Source organism: Gasterosteus aculeatus, chromosome 12, assembly GCF_964276395.1.
Source record: "Gasterosteus aculeatus chromosome 12, fGasAcu3.hap1.1, whole genome shotgun sequence".
In the NCBI taxonomy this organism is placed as follows: Eukaryota; Metazoa; Chordata; class Actinopteri; order Perciformes; family Gasterosteidae; genus Gasterosteus; species Gasterosteus aculeatus.
This window is the reverse complement of record NC_135700.1, coordinates 7,353,477-7,368,666: the sequence shown is the minus strand read 5'-3', so window position 1 is coordinate 7,368,666 and position 15,190 is coordinate 7,353,477. Positions and strand designations below refer to the sequence as shown.

General features: G+C 44.9%; 3 protein-coding genes across 5 annotated transcripts; 1 reads left to right on the top strand and 2 right to left on the bottom strand.

Moving 5' to 3' along the window:
- Positions 1-99: 99 nt before the first annotated feature.
- Positions 100-4,196, bottom strand: LOC120811521 (transmembrane 6 superfamily member 1). Of its 2 annotated transcripts, XM_040166932.2 has the most exons (10): positions 3,354-4,196; positions 3,096-3,199; positions 2,812-2,909; positions 2,634-2,737; positions 2,449-2,531; positions 2,145-2,263; positions 1,893-1,997; positions 1,722-1,814; positions 1,510-1,629; positions 100-530 (listed from the first exon to the last, which is right to left on the bottom strand). In XM_040166932.2, exons 1-10 carry the CDS (start codon positions 3,443-3,445, stop codon positions 339-341), a joined length of 1,110 nt encoding a protein of 369 aa, XP_040022866.2. In that variant the 5' UTR covers positions 3,446-4,196; the 3' UTR covers positions 100-338. The 2 variants fall into 2 exon arrangements, with proteins under 2 accessions (XP_040022866.2, XP_040022874.2); XM_040166940.2 differs by lacking the exon at positions 3,354-4,196 and having other exon boundaries at positions 2,634-2,733; positions 3,096-3,200.
- On the top strand, positions 4,189-9,016 carry LOC120811515 (BTB/POZ domain-containing protein 1). 2 transcript variants are annotated; one of them, XM_040166920.2, is made up of 8 exons: positions 4,189-4,865; positions 5,437-5,593; positions 6,334-6,439; positions 6,525-6,722; positions 6,959-7,088; positions 7,194-7,281; positions 7,958-8,104; positions 8,203-9,016. In XM_040166920.2, exons 1-8 carry the CDS (start codon positions 4,435-4,437, stop codon positions 8,359-8,361), a joined length of 1,416 nt encoding a protein of 471 aa, XP_040022854.1. In that variant the 5' UTR covers positions 4,189-4,434; the 3' UTR covers positions 8,362-9,016. The 2 variants fall into 2 exon arrangements, with proteins under 2 accessions (XP_040022854.1, XP_040022844.1); XM_040166910.2 differs by having other exon boundaries at positions 4,196-4,865; positions 6,896-7,088.
- Positions 9,017-13,695: 4,679 nt separating this feature from the next.
- On the bottom strand, positions 13,696-15,188 carry LOC120813338 (uncharacterized). Its single transcript, XM_040169330.2, has 3 exons — positions 15,055-15,188; positions 14,696-14,866; positions 13,696-14,471 (listed from the first exon to the last, which is right to left on the bottom strand). Exons 2-3 carry the CDS (start codon positions 14,863-14,865, stop codon positions 14,177-14,179), a joined length of 465 nt encoding a protein of 154 aa, XP_040025264.1. The 5' UTR covers position 14,866; positions 15,055-15,188; the 3' UTR covers positions 13,696-14,176.
- Between the last annotated feature and the right edge of the window lie 2 nt (positions 15,189-15,190).

Here is a 15,190-nt window from a genome sequence, read left to right as displayed (position 1 = left end):
AATACTGCAGTTAGAAACAGTTTGTTCATCAAATAACCTTGAATATCTGTGCACTTATACATGTATAAATTATACTATAGTATTAAAAGCACAGACACATGTGAATGATTTGTTTATTTGCCAACACACAAGCAAAAAGGCACTGCACGGAAAACCTCAGTGTCAAAAAGACCTTTTTTCTAACAAAAAATATGGGGAAAACATTGATTATTTACAAGCAGTTTGTATCCCATACACAAAATATAAGGTTAAAGGTGGAAGCCCCTCCTTCCAAAAGAGAAACTTCTAATAACTGCAAACACAAAGCGTTCCTTTCATGTTCCCCATGGCTCTCCCCGTCATTCAGTCTTCTTAACTGGCCTCGGCGTGAGGAAGAAGAGCGGCCTGCTGCAGCAGCGGTAACACAGAGCCTGAGGCACCACAGCGTACAGGATATTGACCAGTAAGAAGACAGGCTGGCCTCCAGCAGGCACTCTGTAGGAGAACGGCGTCCGCGTGTGAAGTGACGCACCAATGTGAGCGAACTGGGCCTGTGAAATGAAGCAGGGGGGCAGATGACAGTGATGACGGAAGGCTTCAGCCACTACAGTCACACTGAGGAACAGTGTTTACTTATATCAACTGCTTATAAAGAGTCAACATAGAGATTTTTTAATATCTTGTGCTCATCTTTAAACAATTGCGTAAAGATGTCCCCCCCACCGCCCCTCCGAAAAAAATGTCATTCCTCCTTTATTCATTCTTTTATTTCTGTTTTTAGACATCAGTGCGAATGAAATCCTCTGATATCTTTACAAGACCTCACCTTGCCTTCATTCTACAGTTCATATGGAGGAACGAAAAAAGGTCAAATAATGAGATAAATTCAGGGCACACCTGTTTTTAGTGGATTCTTCATTTGATGGACCAATGAAATCAAACGCCAACACATTCTGGTACGGCCACCAGTTCTCAAAATGTATATATATATATATATATTTTTTTTTTTTTTTTCCACCAGACAGCCAGTTACTTTTTCATAGAAAGTCACAGGAAAATAGACACGTGACACGTTGCATAGCAACCCCGGCAGCCAGGGCATCATCTTTCAAACAGCTGTCATTTAGGTGACATTTAGGTGAGCACCACCAGCCGCCCCCTTTATCCCTTCGATGAGTGACACGCCAGCCTGCAGCTCAAACATGAAAGCTACTTTGCCGAGTTCCAATGCGATTGGCACACAAGTTGCTCCCACAGCCAACCTCAACAATCTTTAGATGAGTGCATGTGGTGCTGATCATGCAGATCCACTCGTGTTCTACTGTGCGGTAGAATACCAGAGTGCAACCACTAGATAGAGAGGGAAATTTAGAAAGTGCTTGGCCTTGGTATTGTGCATGCTGCCTCGCTGGAATGCCTGTGACACGTTGGAAAGATTGGGACCATGCGTTCTTGTGCAGGATCTTTAACTTTAAGTTAACTAGTCATTCTCATCTGCCAAGGGGCGAGAAATAACCTGCAAGGGCGTACCTGTGCCAGTGCTCCGGAGTGCACTAGGGTTAGATCCGTCATCCACTCACACCCTGGCACCATCAGCCCATACAGAGTAATGATGTAGTATGGACCAGAGTACAGCATGCTCACCAGCATCTGGTAAACATGGAGGCAGTTTTCTTTTCGAGGAACAAAGTCAAAGATAGTGTGAGGATGAGCATGTGGTGTTCATGGCGTTACTGAGTTACCTGTACTTTAGCATAGGCTGAAGGGTCTTTGAGGTAAGGCTCATACTGGCTTGTGTATGCGAGACACCATTCGCTGGAACAGTCCAGAACAATCTGACGGACACAGAAAGATTATTATTATTTTTATACCTCTGTTTGTGAACGGTGGGGGATCATCTTATGGGTTCTTACCAGGCCTCTGAAGATGCAAAAAGCAAAAGCAGGAATGAGATAGATGATGAACAGAAGGTCCAGAGGTCTGTGGAGTAAACTTTTTCTTTCAGCCTCTTGGACGCTCTGAGGGAAAGCGACAACAGGATAGTAAAACAATGCCCTCTCTCACATGCATTCGGTCACACACACACACACACACACAAAATAAATGTATACCTATGAACATAATGTTGTTTATTGTAATGACAGACAGTTTTGATATTGACATACTGCCAACTGAAGGTCGGGTGTTGAGGCCTTGCTGAAGATGCGGAAGCAGACCCAGACAGATACAGAGACATACAGCATGTGGAGGAGGAAGAGCGGGCTAACATGGGTCCCATATTTACCTGAGAAAGGACAGACCAAGATAATATCTCAGCATGGGAAAGACGGACCAAAACACTGAATGTACAGTAAGATGGCATCTTTTTCAACTGCATTGTAAACTTCTCAGAGGAGGCATGTGCAGAGATGTCACAGGTCACCCCACACTGGCCATCTAAAAGCATGTCATTATTTATAGTGCACTTACCCACAGCATTGCCAAGAATGTAGACTATGGCCCGCGTGAGAAAAGATCCCACCCAGTAGAGTCCTATGGCTCGGTAGCTGTCCCTGCATGTGCAAACCAGGTAACACCGCTATTGTCAAAGTAAAACGTTTACATCTTCCTTCCAAGAGACTTAGCTGGATAGATGCATAAACAGATACTCTTACCCCCAAGTAATCGCAGCAATCATGACCAGATACATGAGATAGTGCACACAGCCGTCCCAGTAGGAGATCATGTGCCCATGTGCTGTATTAATGTGTGGATCTGCCTGAAACACAGGGCGGCTCTATCAGTAGGTACAAACAGACCACTCACAAGCAGGACTCGCAGCCCAACACGTACCTCTCTGAGGTAAAATGTCACAAATCCATCAATGATGTTGTCCTGCTCCAGCCCGATGATCAGATTCACCACACTGAGGAACGCATACACTGAAAATACTGGGCAGACAGATGCAAACTTACTTACTTGCAGGATCCATATCCAATACCTCTACTTTTGTGCAAGTTATAGACTGAACCTTGAGATTGTTTTCACGTGATTTGGTGTTGAATGCATATTTATCTCCACAAACATTTTAAAATGTCTTGACATTGACAGAAAACATGCATTTTCATAAATCATACCATAGAAAAGGGGATCTGCTGGAGCCTTCTTTTTGAGCATAAAGCGGGTGGAAATGGAGAAGATGAGGACTGCTGAACATCCAGCGAAGAAGAAAGCTTCAGCACTGAATCCAATGTAGAAGTAACGTTATGTGAATCATTTTTAAACAGATACAACTAATCATTTTCAAATGATACCAATTAGTGTTGCACTGGTAACAGTTCTTTAATCAGCAAAGACAAAAGCAGTAACACATTAAAGAGCCCCCTCGCACTCACCTGTTGCTGTAAATCAGGGAATTAAATAAATAGCAGAAGGGGATGGACATCAAGGAGAGCACAAACGCTCCCGTCCCTGCCGACGCGCTCATTGCGAACCAGGGCGGAGCTGGTTGAGCTTTTATCGATTTATATCTCAAGGAATTGGGGAAAATTCACGATGTGAAACAACATAAACAACGCACAAACTTTCACTCCATCTCTTGCGAGCATGCTCTGCCATGTTTTTTTGGTCTCTCTCTCTCTCTCTCTCTCTCTCTCTCTCTCTCTCTCTCTCTCTCTCTCTCGCCCTGTAATGCTACAAACCCACGCACACAAAACGAGAGCGGGTGAGTCGAAAGTTGTCCCTCTACTGTCGAAAATGAATTTGCTGTATATAGCGAGCATGGGTTATTAGCACAATTACAATCATTTGTTTATTGTAATCATTATCATCAATTAGAATGCTATGAAGGCGTGTTGATTTGAAAAATCAAAAGCAGACTGATGTCTAGTGGCCGATTGGAATTATTTCTTTAAGTATAAAAATTGTTTAGAAATGTATGTATGTATGTACATTTCTCAATCCAATTGATGTATATGTAAATATATGTTTTGCAACGCTTGCTATTTGATTAATAAAATTGTCATATTATTAAAAGAAACTCAGAATAAATAAATCTATTTTTCATTTGGGAAAAACTCTGGATTAACTAATTTGTTAATTTAGCTATTTTTCTTTAATAATCACATTTTCATACATTGCAAGATTAATTTAGTTTCATTCGTATTATGTTGTATTATATCGCCCCGTTTGTCCGTTTCTTGTCCCTTGTCCCTTTGTTGCTGTTGAACTGAACAATAAAGTTGGATGAAAAAAGAAAAAAGCTGTTTTGAAGCCAGTGCGCGTCTGCGTCACTTCTGCAGGCACGCAAGCTAGCAGATAGCGTCAGATAGCTAAACATCAGAGAACGATGGCGTCCGCCGCGATGGACACCACGTAAAATAACACACCTACGACACTCCCGGTACGGTCGGCGTGTTCTCCCGTGACACTACCGGTGCTTTCTACACCTTGAATACGAATCTTAAACGCGTCGTTATGGCGACCGGGAACGGCGTCGGCGGCGGCTTAGCGTCAAACCACGACGGCCAGGAGGCTGCGTCCAACTCGGTTCAGTCCGGAGACGCAGCGGTGCCCTCCAACGCGCCAGCGACCGCTCCAGCCTCCGGCCCTGCCCGGTCCGCCTCTCCGCCCGTCCTCGGCCTTCACCGGGAGCCCATGTACAACTGGCAGGCGACGAAGAGCTCCCTGAAGGAGCGCTTCGCCTTCCTCTTCAACAACGAGCTGCTCAGCGACGTCCGCTTCGTCGTCGGGAAGGGCAGGCAGGCCCAGAGGATACCGGCCCACAGGTTCGTCCTGGCCGCCGGCAGCGCCGTCTTCGATGCCATGTTCAACGGCGGGATGGCCACGACCTCCGCGGAAATCGAGCTGCCCGACGTGGAGCCCGCAGCCTTCCTCGCGCTGCTCAGGTAGGAGACGCTGGTCGCCGGGCAGCAGGTTAAAGCCCAGGTAGTCGTTTATCTGTTCGCTCGGGCCACACCGAGCTTCGTGTTTAAAGGAGGGTTTAGGTCCCATGTTAGTTAGTTAGTTAGTTAGGGCGGTGCAGCCTGGGAAGAGCTACGTGGGAACACCGCCACAGGAGCAGTGGGTAACTCATGGATCAGTACACCAGGTGTAAGCACGTTGCCAGATGTACTATGCTGCAGACACAGCTCCATATGCCCACTATCTCCACTCCAGAAAGTGATGGGAACGTGTGGGTTTACTGGGCTCTCCCGAGGAGAAAAAACCAGTGCGTCTTGTGATTCGGGTTACACTGAAGAAGAAGTCACTTTCAAGCTAAATAGATCAAAGTGATGAGTTCTTGTGGATGAATTGGAACAAGACACGTGGGCCGTGCTTTACAGAGGAGACGGCACTCTTTGTTTTCAGTGCAGTGCGGTTTCACGTCTGACAAATGCATCAGCGCTGCAGTGTTTTATGCGACTTCATGAATACCTGACCGTCAGCATTGTTCCGCTGCCTGCTTCCTCCGCACAGGTTCCTGTATTCTGACGAGGTCCACATTGGTCCCGAGACGGTGATGACGACTCTGTACACGGCGAAGAAGTACGCGGTCCCCGCTCTGGAGAGCCACTGTGTGGAGTTCCTCACCAAGCACCTCAGGGCCGACAACGCGTTCATGCTCCTCACTCAGGTTACTGTCACAGCCGCTCTATCGACCCCTAAACCCTCGGGCATTAACCTTTTTTTGGTTAGACATCTTGGATTTCCATCTTTCCAAATTCATCGTTTTAATAGCAGCGTGGTCTGATTAGGCCCAAATCTAACATCGTGTGATAGCTTAATTCCATCTGCCGGAAACTGTCAGACAGCGATTCTTCCAGTGGAGGGTGAAAATATATTTTTTTATGTGTACGACCCCCAAAGAACCATCTTGCAGCCATCAATAGTCAAGTTTTTACAGCATTAGTTTGTGCTATTTTGGGCTGACGTGTGTCTGGGTTCAGCATTTTTTTATGATGCTGGATGCAACGCCATCAGGCTGCATGCTTCTTTCTAATCAAACACGGCTCCTTTTTTCAACACTGCAAAAAAAGCACTCCAGCACTGTGATTCTAATTATCAGGGTCATTGCGTGGTACTCACGTCAAGTTCAGTAACACTTTTTGAAGGTTGATTGAAGTTTTAGTTGTAATTTATCAGCTCTGAATATTGGATTTCCAAAAGTAGGTGGTGAATAGAATACAAGTTATGAAAAAATCTACTGACTGCTTTATTTCCCCCAAATCTTTTTGTAAAACTTGCACAACATTTATTAGCGCATGAAGGAGACAGTTTTCACAGCGTTGTAAAAGTCCTTTTTGTGCATGACAAGTAAGTACTAGTATCTACTAATACTATACTAATTTGTTGTATTTTGTGCTTTCATTACAGGCAAGGCTATTTGACGAGCCTCAACTAGCCAGCCTCTGCTTAGACACTATAGACAAAAGCACTGCGGACGCAATAAACGCAGAGGGTTTCACAGATATTGACCTTGGTATGTGACTCTTCCTGAGAAAATGTTCAACGTCTTATTGCTCTGGATGTTTACTGATGGCTGCCCTGTGCCTTTGTATGCGTAGACACCTTATGTGCAGTGCTGCAAAGGGACACGCTCAGCATCAGGGAGAACCGCTTGTTTGGGGCGGTGGTACGCTGGGCCGAGGCCGAGTGTTACAGACAACAGCTTCCCCCGACCTCGGAGAACAAACAGAACGTTCTGGGCAAAGCCCTCCCGCTCATCCGCTTCCCACTCATGACCGTTGAGGAGTTTGCGGCAGGTAAACGCCCCGCAGATGTAACCCATGTTCCCTTTCTGCAATGGGACTTTTCTTTCTCTTCTCTTTTCCAAAACTGTACTGACCATTTCAGCCAAACGTATTCATCATGTGTCTTATGTGTCCATACAGCTGAAACAACAGAAACCAGCTTGATATTCTTTCTTGTGCAACAGGGCCTGCCCAGTCTGGAATATTGTTCGATCGGGAGGTGGTAAATCTGTTTTTACACTTTACAGTAAACCCCAAACCGCGGGTCGACTACATCGACAGACCCCGCTGCTGCCTCAGGGGGGAGGAGTGCAGCATTAATAGATTCCAGCAGGTTGAGAGTCGATGGGGGTACAGTGGTACCAGCGACAGAATCAGGTGAGATGGCCAACCTCGGCGGGCTGTTGTTGCCTGAAGTTGTTTTTTTGTTTTGTTTGTTGTGGTCTTAATTTTCTTTTTCTGTCTGCCTTTCTCCCTCTGCAGATTCAATGTTAACAAAAGAATATCCATAGTGGGGTTTGGCTTGTATGGTTCAATACATGGACCCACTGACTATCAGGTCAACATACAGGTAGGAGGCATAATCACGTCAATACATGTGTATTTGTTTTCCCATCAGTACTGATGTATTTCATCAATTTCACCAACAATAACTGTATTGTTTAAGAACAGAAGTGCAATAACGTGTTTAAAAAAAGCCAAATACTCCTTAGATCCGTTTCCCTCACTGCTGCTACTCGACAGCTCAGATACGTCGTGTTGAGATTCCCTTCGAGGCTTTACAGCCGACCGCCCGAGGAGTAAACCCACTGTCCCTCATCCCGTTTTCCAATCCAGTTAGAAGTTTTACTGCAATTCACACAGCTTATTTGTTCCACCGAGGAGAAGAAGAGCCCACAGTTGCGACGGAGCACGACTCTGTTGTCTTGTATCTGATCCTCTGATGGTGAAGTCCGTACGCGTGCCTCCTTCCCAGTTCACATGCTTCCCTGTGTCATGTTAAAACTCATTGTACATTTACAGATACAATTAAAAGCCTAAAATGTCACAGTACTTAGATTATTCTGGTCACATCCAGTGCAAAGTTACAGTTTACAACCTGAAAAATACACCAGCAATGAACCGATGAACCCAGAAACCGAGTGAGCTGCCAGCAGTGTTTTAACACTTCATGGCTGACATTACATTGATTATTTTCCCGTTGCACGTTATTGTTCAAGCGCTGAAGACATTGTGCCGTTCCGCAGATCTTAGAGAGCGACAAGCGCATTATACTGGGGCAGAACGACACCGGCTTCAACTGTGACGGCACAGCAAACACGTTCCGAGTGATGTTCAAAGAGCCGGTGGAAATCCTCCCCAATGTCAGCTACACTGCGTGTGCCACCTTAAAGGTCAGTTGAAACACGTGGTGTCTTGTTTTTTTTAAACCCACCTGATTAGAATTAACAAGTGATCTGCTTTCTCATTGGACCCTCCTCCCCTGCCTCAGGGCCCAGACTCCCATTATGGCACCAAGGGGTTGAAGAAAGTGACCAAGGAAACCACAACAGGGGCCAAGACGACCTTTTTGTTTTTTAGCTCACCGGGAAATAACAACGGTACGTCGGTGGAGGACGGTCAGATCCCGGAGATAATCTACTACACCTAGACTTAACCCGGCGTCACGCTGGTGCACTGAACCTGGGAGACCTCAGGCTGCTGGAGATAAATGTAGTGCCTCATAATCCCTTGGAATAAACAACGTGTGTGTTTGAGAGAAAGTGTGTGTGTGCGTGCGTGTGTGTGTGTGTGTGTGTGTGTGTGTGTGTGTGTGTGTACACAATAATGGCGTGTGGACATGATTTGCAGTGTTAAAACAAGCAGAGTTGTGTGGAGAGAGGAAAAAAAAGCGTTGGTCACAGATTGTATCCGTTGTAAATGATGTTAATAGGGACGTCCTGTGCTGTCGTCAGTAATCTGTCACTGCTGGAGTTAATCCTGCACGAGGGAAACTTGAGAGACGAACTGTCGGTTGGCGCCATTTCTTTATAGTTCTCAGTTTAAGCTGACGCATTTACCAAAAGTATATAATATTTGCATATTTTTTATTGTGCACTGTTATCATTTATTCAGCAGGTGTCTTCAAGTACTTTGTCTTTGCATTGTATTAAGTATCCATGTGTGTTATGTAAGTGGTACATGCTGTAATTTATAACTTCCATGTCTGCCTAGCACTACATTAAAATGTAAAAAAAGAAAAAACTCCAGGAGTTTCATGGTGAAATAAATGAACAAAAGTCTATTTTTAGCTTTTTGCCATTAAACTGTTGTAAAGTTGTTTTCCTTCAATAGACTCATTAACTTTTCTTATTGTATCATTCCTCATTCCGTCACTAGGTGATGCTGAGCGCTCAGCCAGCCATCAAACACCTAAACATGACTGGGAGTAGGAAGGGCTTAATCAAGAGGATAGGCATGTAAAAACCTATGCTAAACAAATATAGGACTTTAATTATTGGAAGCTGTTTAACTGTATGAGTCACAGACAGAAACACTGGGATGGAGGAAGTCTTTAGGTGCTTGTTTATCATCAGCCAAATGATTTTTAATATCAAAAGCACTGGTGGGAGTATTTGCCTTGACTTGCATATTGAAAATATAAACCATCTGACTAGAAGTGATGGTTATTCATACCTCTATATATCTGAAACGTGACAATAGGACTCGATCATGCACTGATTTACGGGACCCACTGTCTTATTCAACAATGTATAATATTTCATTAGCTTATTTGTGGATTAAAAATGTAAATCTCCTTGGTAACTAAAGCTGGAAAATACATAAAGTGGAGTAAAGGCTATAAGTACCTTAAAATTGTATTGAAATAAAGTAAAACTATTTTTACCACTGGAAATTCATAATTTGAAAACAACCCGCGGGCGTTAAATGTGCTCTGACCTTGTGCTGCCTGTAAAAAGGAAATAAGTGCAGAACGCTGTGTCTACGGCCCAGAGATGCAGCGCTCTTGAATTTCATTGTGTGCACGTCCGTGTGAGCGCCGGTGGAAGCGCGTCCACTTTAGACGGCTGTGAGTGGGCTCTGATGAGGAGAGCGATCCACGGAGGCTGTCGGGTGAGTCACCGAGACCTGAGAGCTTCTCCCGGCATAGACGGCCTTCATTACAGGGAGAAAAGAGACCTAACAAGAAAATGGGTCTGAGACCAGACACAAAATGCTCATGAAACCAGGAGCACTAGTCAGTCCTCTCACACCTGTGTGATGTGGGAAAAGGGAAGATCCATGAGCCCTCCTTCCTCAGTGATGTGTGGTTTTCTGTGTGTGTGTGTGTGTGTGTGTGTGTGGGTGGGTGTAGACAGCAGCAGAATGGGCTCTCTTTGTCGGTGTGAGCCTTCTGCTTAGACACAGCAGGGGAGAGGATTTATGTGACTCATGACACATGTGTCTGTGTCTGTGCAGGACTGGAGTCGAGCACAGTCCGACTTACAGAGAGCTTAAACAGCAGAGAATATCAAAGAAAGAATATATATATATATATATAAGGAAGTATATATAAATATCTGACATATTACAGCAACGACTGAATCCAGAGCTCATTATTTCCCTTTTCACAATTCAATGAAGCTGTACAACTTATTCTGTCCACACAATGCATAAGAATGTAGCAATGTATATAAAATCCCATTTTTTTATTTACAGGTATTCGTATACTCTGTCTATCCATACGGTGCCTGCAGAAGTTCTCCTCAAGACCTGTAAAAGGAATCAGTGAATTCCCCTTTTAAATTAAAATGAATGCAAGGCTTTGTTCAGTTCTTCACCCACCGTCTGATTCATACAAACCACTTGTCATTTTGGAAGACGAACTGGGGCGGTCAAAGACGGCGCTCAGTCGGTCGTCCTGAAAATCGACTTCATCGTGCAGCCAATCCTGTTTCATTTATCCCTTTACTGTGTACACCGAGGAAGCGTGACACTTCACCACAGCATCCACCTGCACGGATGAGTGTGTGTGTGTGTGTGTGTGTGTGTGTCCATATTTGTCCAGCTGGTAGGAGTTATGCAATATATATTAAAATGGTGTGCGACTGTTTGGTAACTAATTAGTATTTACACAGTAATAACCCCTGAGAGCCGAGAGACATGAAACTGCTGATTTCCAGTCAGACGTTCGTTACAGAAAGTCTTTCTTGGTGCAGATGGAGGACACGTGGCACTACGACTACAGTGACAACTTAAATAACTGTTTGTTGCCTAAGAGGCTCTCAAACCTTTTCCTTGTGGCCTTTCCCGTTAATCGTCTCACAACCCCTCAGGTCTCTTCTGACCCTTCGGAGGCGCCTGAACCCCAGTTTGGTGACCTCTGGCCTTAACTCCCCGTAAATAAAGTAATTCAAATGATGACGGATCCTTTCATTTGTTATGCTTTCAAACAATAGGTTGAAAGTGGTTGTGGTTGTACTGCCACTTGTGCTCGAGCAAAAGGCCCCGAGCGCTTCCTTCCGTGCAGATCAGACTAACGAGCTTCCCTCGGCGTCCCCAGTCCACAGATGAGCAGCTGCATCATTCGCTAATAGAGCACGAGGTTGCATGAGCCGTGGACGTCAAACCCGAACGAAGGGTCGGACTGCACGTTGTCAGTGCTCACTCTCCATCTGCACGTGTGCGCTCATGTGGCGCGGTGCGAGAGCTGGACGGTGCAGAGCCGGGGGGTGGGGAGGGGGGGGGGGGGGGGGGGGGGCGTTCATTTCAACGGAGAGAGACTACTCCGCCGTTTACACGCGTCACGTGAACACTCCCCACTGTCTGCTGGGGGGTTGGCAGCCCCACGCACGCTCCAAGACAGATGTAGGTCGCCCAGTGCTGCAGGGGCCGGCGAGGGGGGGAGGAGGGGGGTGTGTGTTGGTGGGTGAGGTTGTGGTGTTTGCCGGCCACACGTGTATGTCTGAATGCACTTACAAAAAAAGGGGGGGGGTTAGATAGAGCGATGATCGCAGCGGATGAGTTCATCGTCAAGGACATGGCCCCCGGCCCCCGGCCCCGCGTCCCCACTGCTGTCACATTGCATCGTCACAAACAGGCCACATGAAGGCTGACAGCCCGGCGGACCCGACCGAGGAGACTCCGGTCCCTCGCCGTGCCGCTCTCTATTGTTTTGCATCTTGTGCGCTGGCCGAGCCTCACTTTGCATTAACGGTTTATTACTGTGATTAAAATGCACACATGTGGGAATGGCAAGTAGAAAGCAAGTAGTTGGACAAACCCTGAACAGAATAAACAATGCTGCAGCGCAATTATTTTTCTTAATGTTGCAATAGGAACAAAATGGAATCCACCTCAAATACAAATGCTTTATGAAGGAGGTGAGTCCAATGAATCTGTGATTCTCCTCTGGACTCGTTTTGGTGAACTTCACACCAGCTCCACAGGATCGGCAGTCAGCACTTCCCATAAAATGTCGTTGAGGCTGTGCGAGTTGTATTATTTCTGCAGGTATCTGGACATTAAACGAAGGGGATTCAGAACTATGGTGGCCGAGGTCAAAACCCGCACGACACTACGCAGAGCCAGTGTTCAGTTTGTCCGCTCGGGGCTACTGTAGAAACATGGCGGTCTCCTTCTCCGGATGCAGATATGAACTGTTTATTCTTTGGTAAAGAAAACACTGTTCAGGTGAGTGACACACTAAAGAAAACATACTTAAACTTTTTTTATGTTTCAGAAAAGAAAATATTTTTACTGTACCAATTGAGAGATTTCCCAATGTAAATTCTGTATTTGTACAGAGAAAAAGGTCATGTCTGAATATCGAAAGTTTGATGAAAGCTATTTAATCAATAATTCCAGATAGTGACTCTTGCATGTGTGTTTAGGAAAAATGAAATAATTTTACTGTAACAATTATGAGAATTATGCAAAATAAAAGTCCTACATCTAAATGTTTAAATATAACTATGTATTTTTTGCTGGACTCTAACCTATTCATTTTCCGTGCCTCCAAAACACAATTACATTTAGATATTTCTTCACCAATAAAGCGGTTACATTTTTACTGTGTCCAGAAAGTCCCTGCTTCGTGAAGATGCCTCAATCTGGGGTGAAGTATCTCTAATCTAAACTGATTACAGTGGTGATGGCAGACTTGCTCGCTGTGTGCCAGTTTTAGCACATCCCTCCCCCCTCCTCACACACACACTTTCTCCATAACCCCCTCCCGCCCTTATCATCACAGCTGATTGAACTGCTGAAGTCCAAATGAACTGTTAACCCCATCTCTGCCACGGCCATAAATAGAAACCCTGCAAGTGGCATTCGTGCAGCAATAAAACAATGCGTGTCTTGTGCTTCAGTGAATTGGACCAACGGAACGATGTTGGTTACTTCATTTGAGATGTGCTGGGAAAGGATTGCCAGCGTTGACATCTTTAGGGCAATGAGCTACATGTGCCATAGCCAATGATGCATGTAGCAATAATGTATTAATGATGCACATAAATATTTCAGTTGCTTTTCACGGTTTGAACTATTAGTCTGTGGCTTGTGCAGAGCCGTTCACACTGCGAATGCTGCTTTCCCTTTACACACGGTGCAGCTGTTCAGGCCACTTTGTTTAATGTGCCATCCATTAGTCGAAGATTTAAGCTTCATTTCTGAGCCTAAAGCGAGAGATTTTAAATCACTGTGAAAACATCTTCAAGGAAAGAATAGATTCAGCTTTAAATTACTTTTGCGTCTATTGCAGATTCTAGAATTGTCAGTACAGAAGGTGGTCTAAATGTGTTTCATAAATGAAAGTGAATGAACTTGAATGTTTGTATCATTCGATTTCAACAGTGTTGTTTGGTCTACAGGGGACACAAACTCAAAATACTTAAATGACGCCGATGAGGTTATTCTCTCCACTTTGAAATCTGGAGTGCAAATCATAATTCTCACAACCAAGCCTGATAATGTGCAATTTTGTTAGACATTGAGCCAAATAAAATACTTTAGAAAATACATGTTTAATGAAAACAGTTCAGTTCATCCGTATCTTTACATAACGGGACACAGAAAAATAAAGCAGATTTTCTTTCTACTGAATTGTGATTCAGTCTGCAACAATACTGTACTGATTTGTAATACTGCAATATCAGAGCATATCTAGATGTAGCCACCAAACTATTGCTCCACAAAGCAACCTTTACACAGAACAACCAAACATACACAAATCTGAAATGTTAAATAAGAAAATGTTTGTCAGAGAGTTCAGATTTAATGTGATTAAAGAAATAATTTGGGGAAGATCTGATCGCAAATTTGCGTGGCATTTTTTAACTTTAAGTATAATAGTTAACGGTCGACGTTGATGTACTGCTCAAACTTGCATACGAGACAGTGGAAAGACAGTCAAACAAATGATGGTAATGCAATGAGAGTTGAGACTGTAAATACTTTAAACACTGATAACACCTGAGCGATTAGAATCAGTAGCGGTCATATTGGGGTCTCTGATGAGTAGAGTTATGTCCATCGTTGTAGCTTGGGGGACCTGATCGATGACCACCACCATAACCAGAGTGCCTGTCCCCGTCTCTATCTCTGTCTCTGTCCCAGTCTCTATCTCTATCTCTATCTCTGGACCTGTCCCTGTCCCTGTCTCTATCCCTGTCTCGGTCGTGCCAGCTTTGCTGTCCATGCTGGCCCCCTCTCCAGCCCCGGTCCCGTTCCCCTCCCCAGCCTCGGCCTCCTCCCCAGCCTCGGCCTCGACGGTCCTGGTACCTAGATGGAGGCCAATAGAAACGAACAATTAAGTTAACGCAAATACCTTCATTGTATGGAACGACGCAGCAGGAAAACATATCTATCTTGAGTAAATCCAGATGGTATCCCAGAGTTTCCCCTCATGTCTCATCCAGATTTAGAAGTGAAACTAGAGGATAGTTATGTTGGAGCAGAATTGTTTGGAATTGATTGAAAAGGCAACAACAACAATGTGACATTACCTGTCCCTGCCTCCGCCTCCACCTCCACCTCCACGACTCCTCCAGCCCTCCACAATGGGTGGAGGGTCAGCTGGACGGTTCACATACTGCTGGTATTCTTTATCGTCCGATGTAAATCTGTGGGAAAACATCTCCTCGTAGTTCCGCTGGCTTTCTGTGGTCTCGGCCATACTGCAACGACAGATGAGACGCTACAGACGCACCGACAGCGAATGCTAATGACACGGCTAGCATCACGTTAAGCTACTTTAACCGGCTGATATGTGTGAGCCCGCGCACCACAATAATTTAATTTTTAATTTTAATTTAAGGCTAGTTAAAGATGATGACAACACAAAATCATAATAAAATAAACATACCTTTACACAACTTGAGCGCTGCTTGCGTCGCTTGAATATAACAAACCCGGACGCGACTTCTTGTTCTGGTACGTCGCTGAAATCTGTCCCCTAAAAACAGACCAACACGTTCGAAACGTTCCGGTAGCGCGCGCAC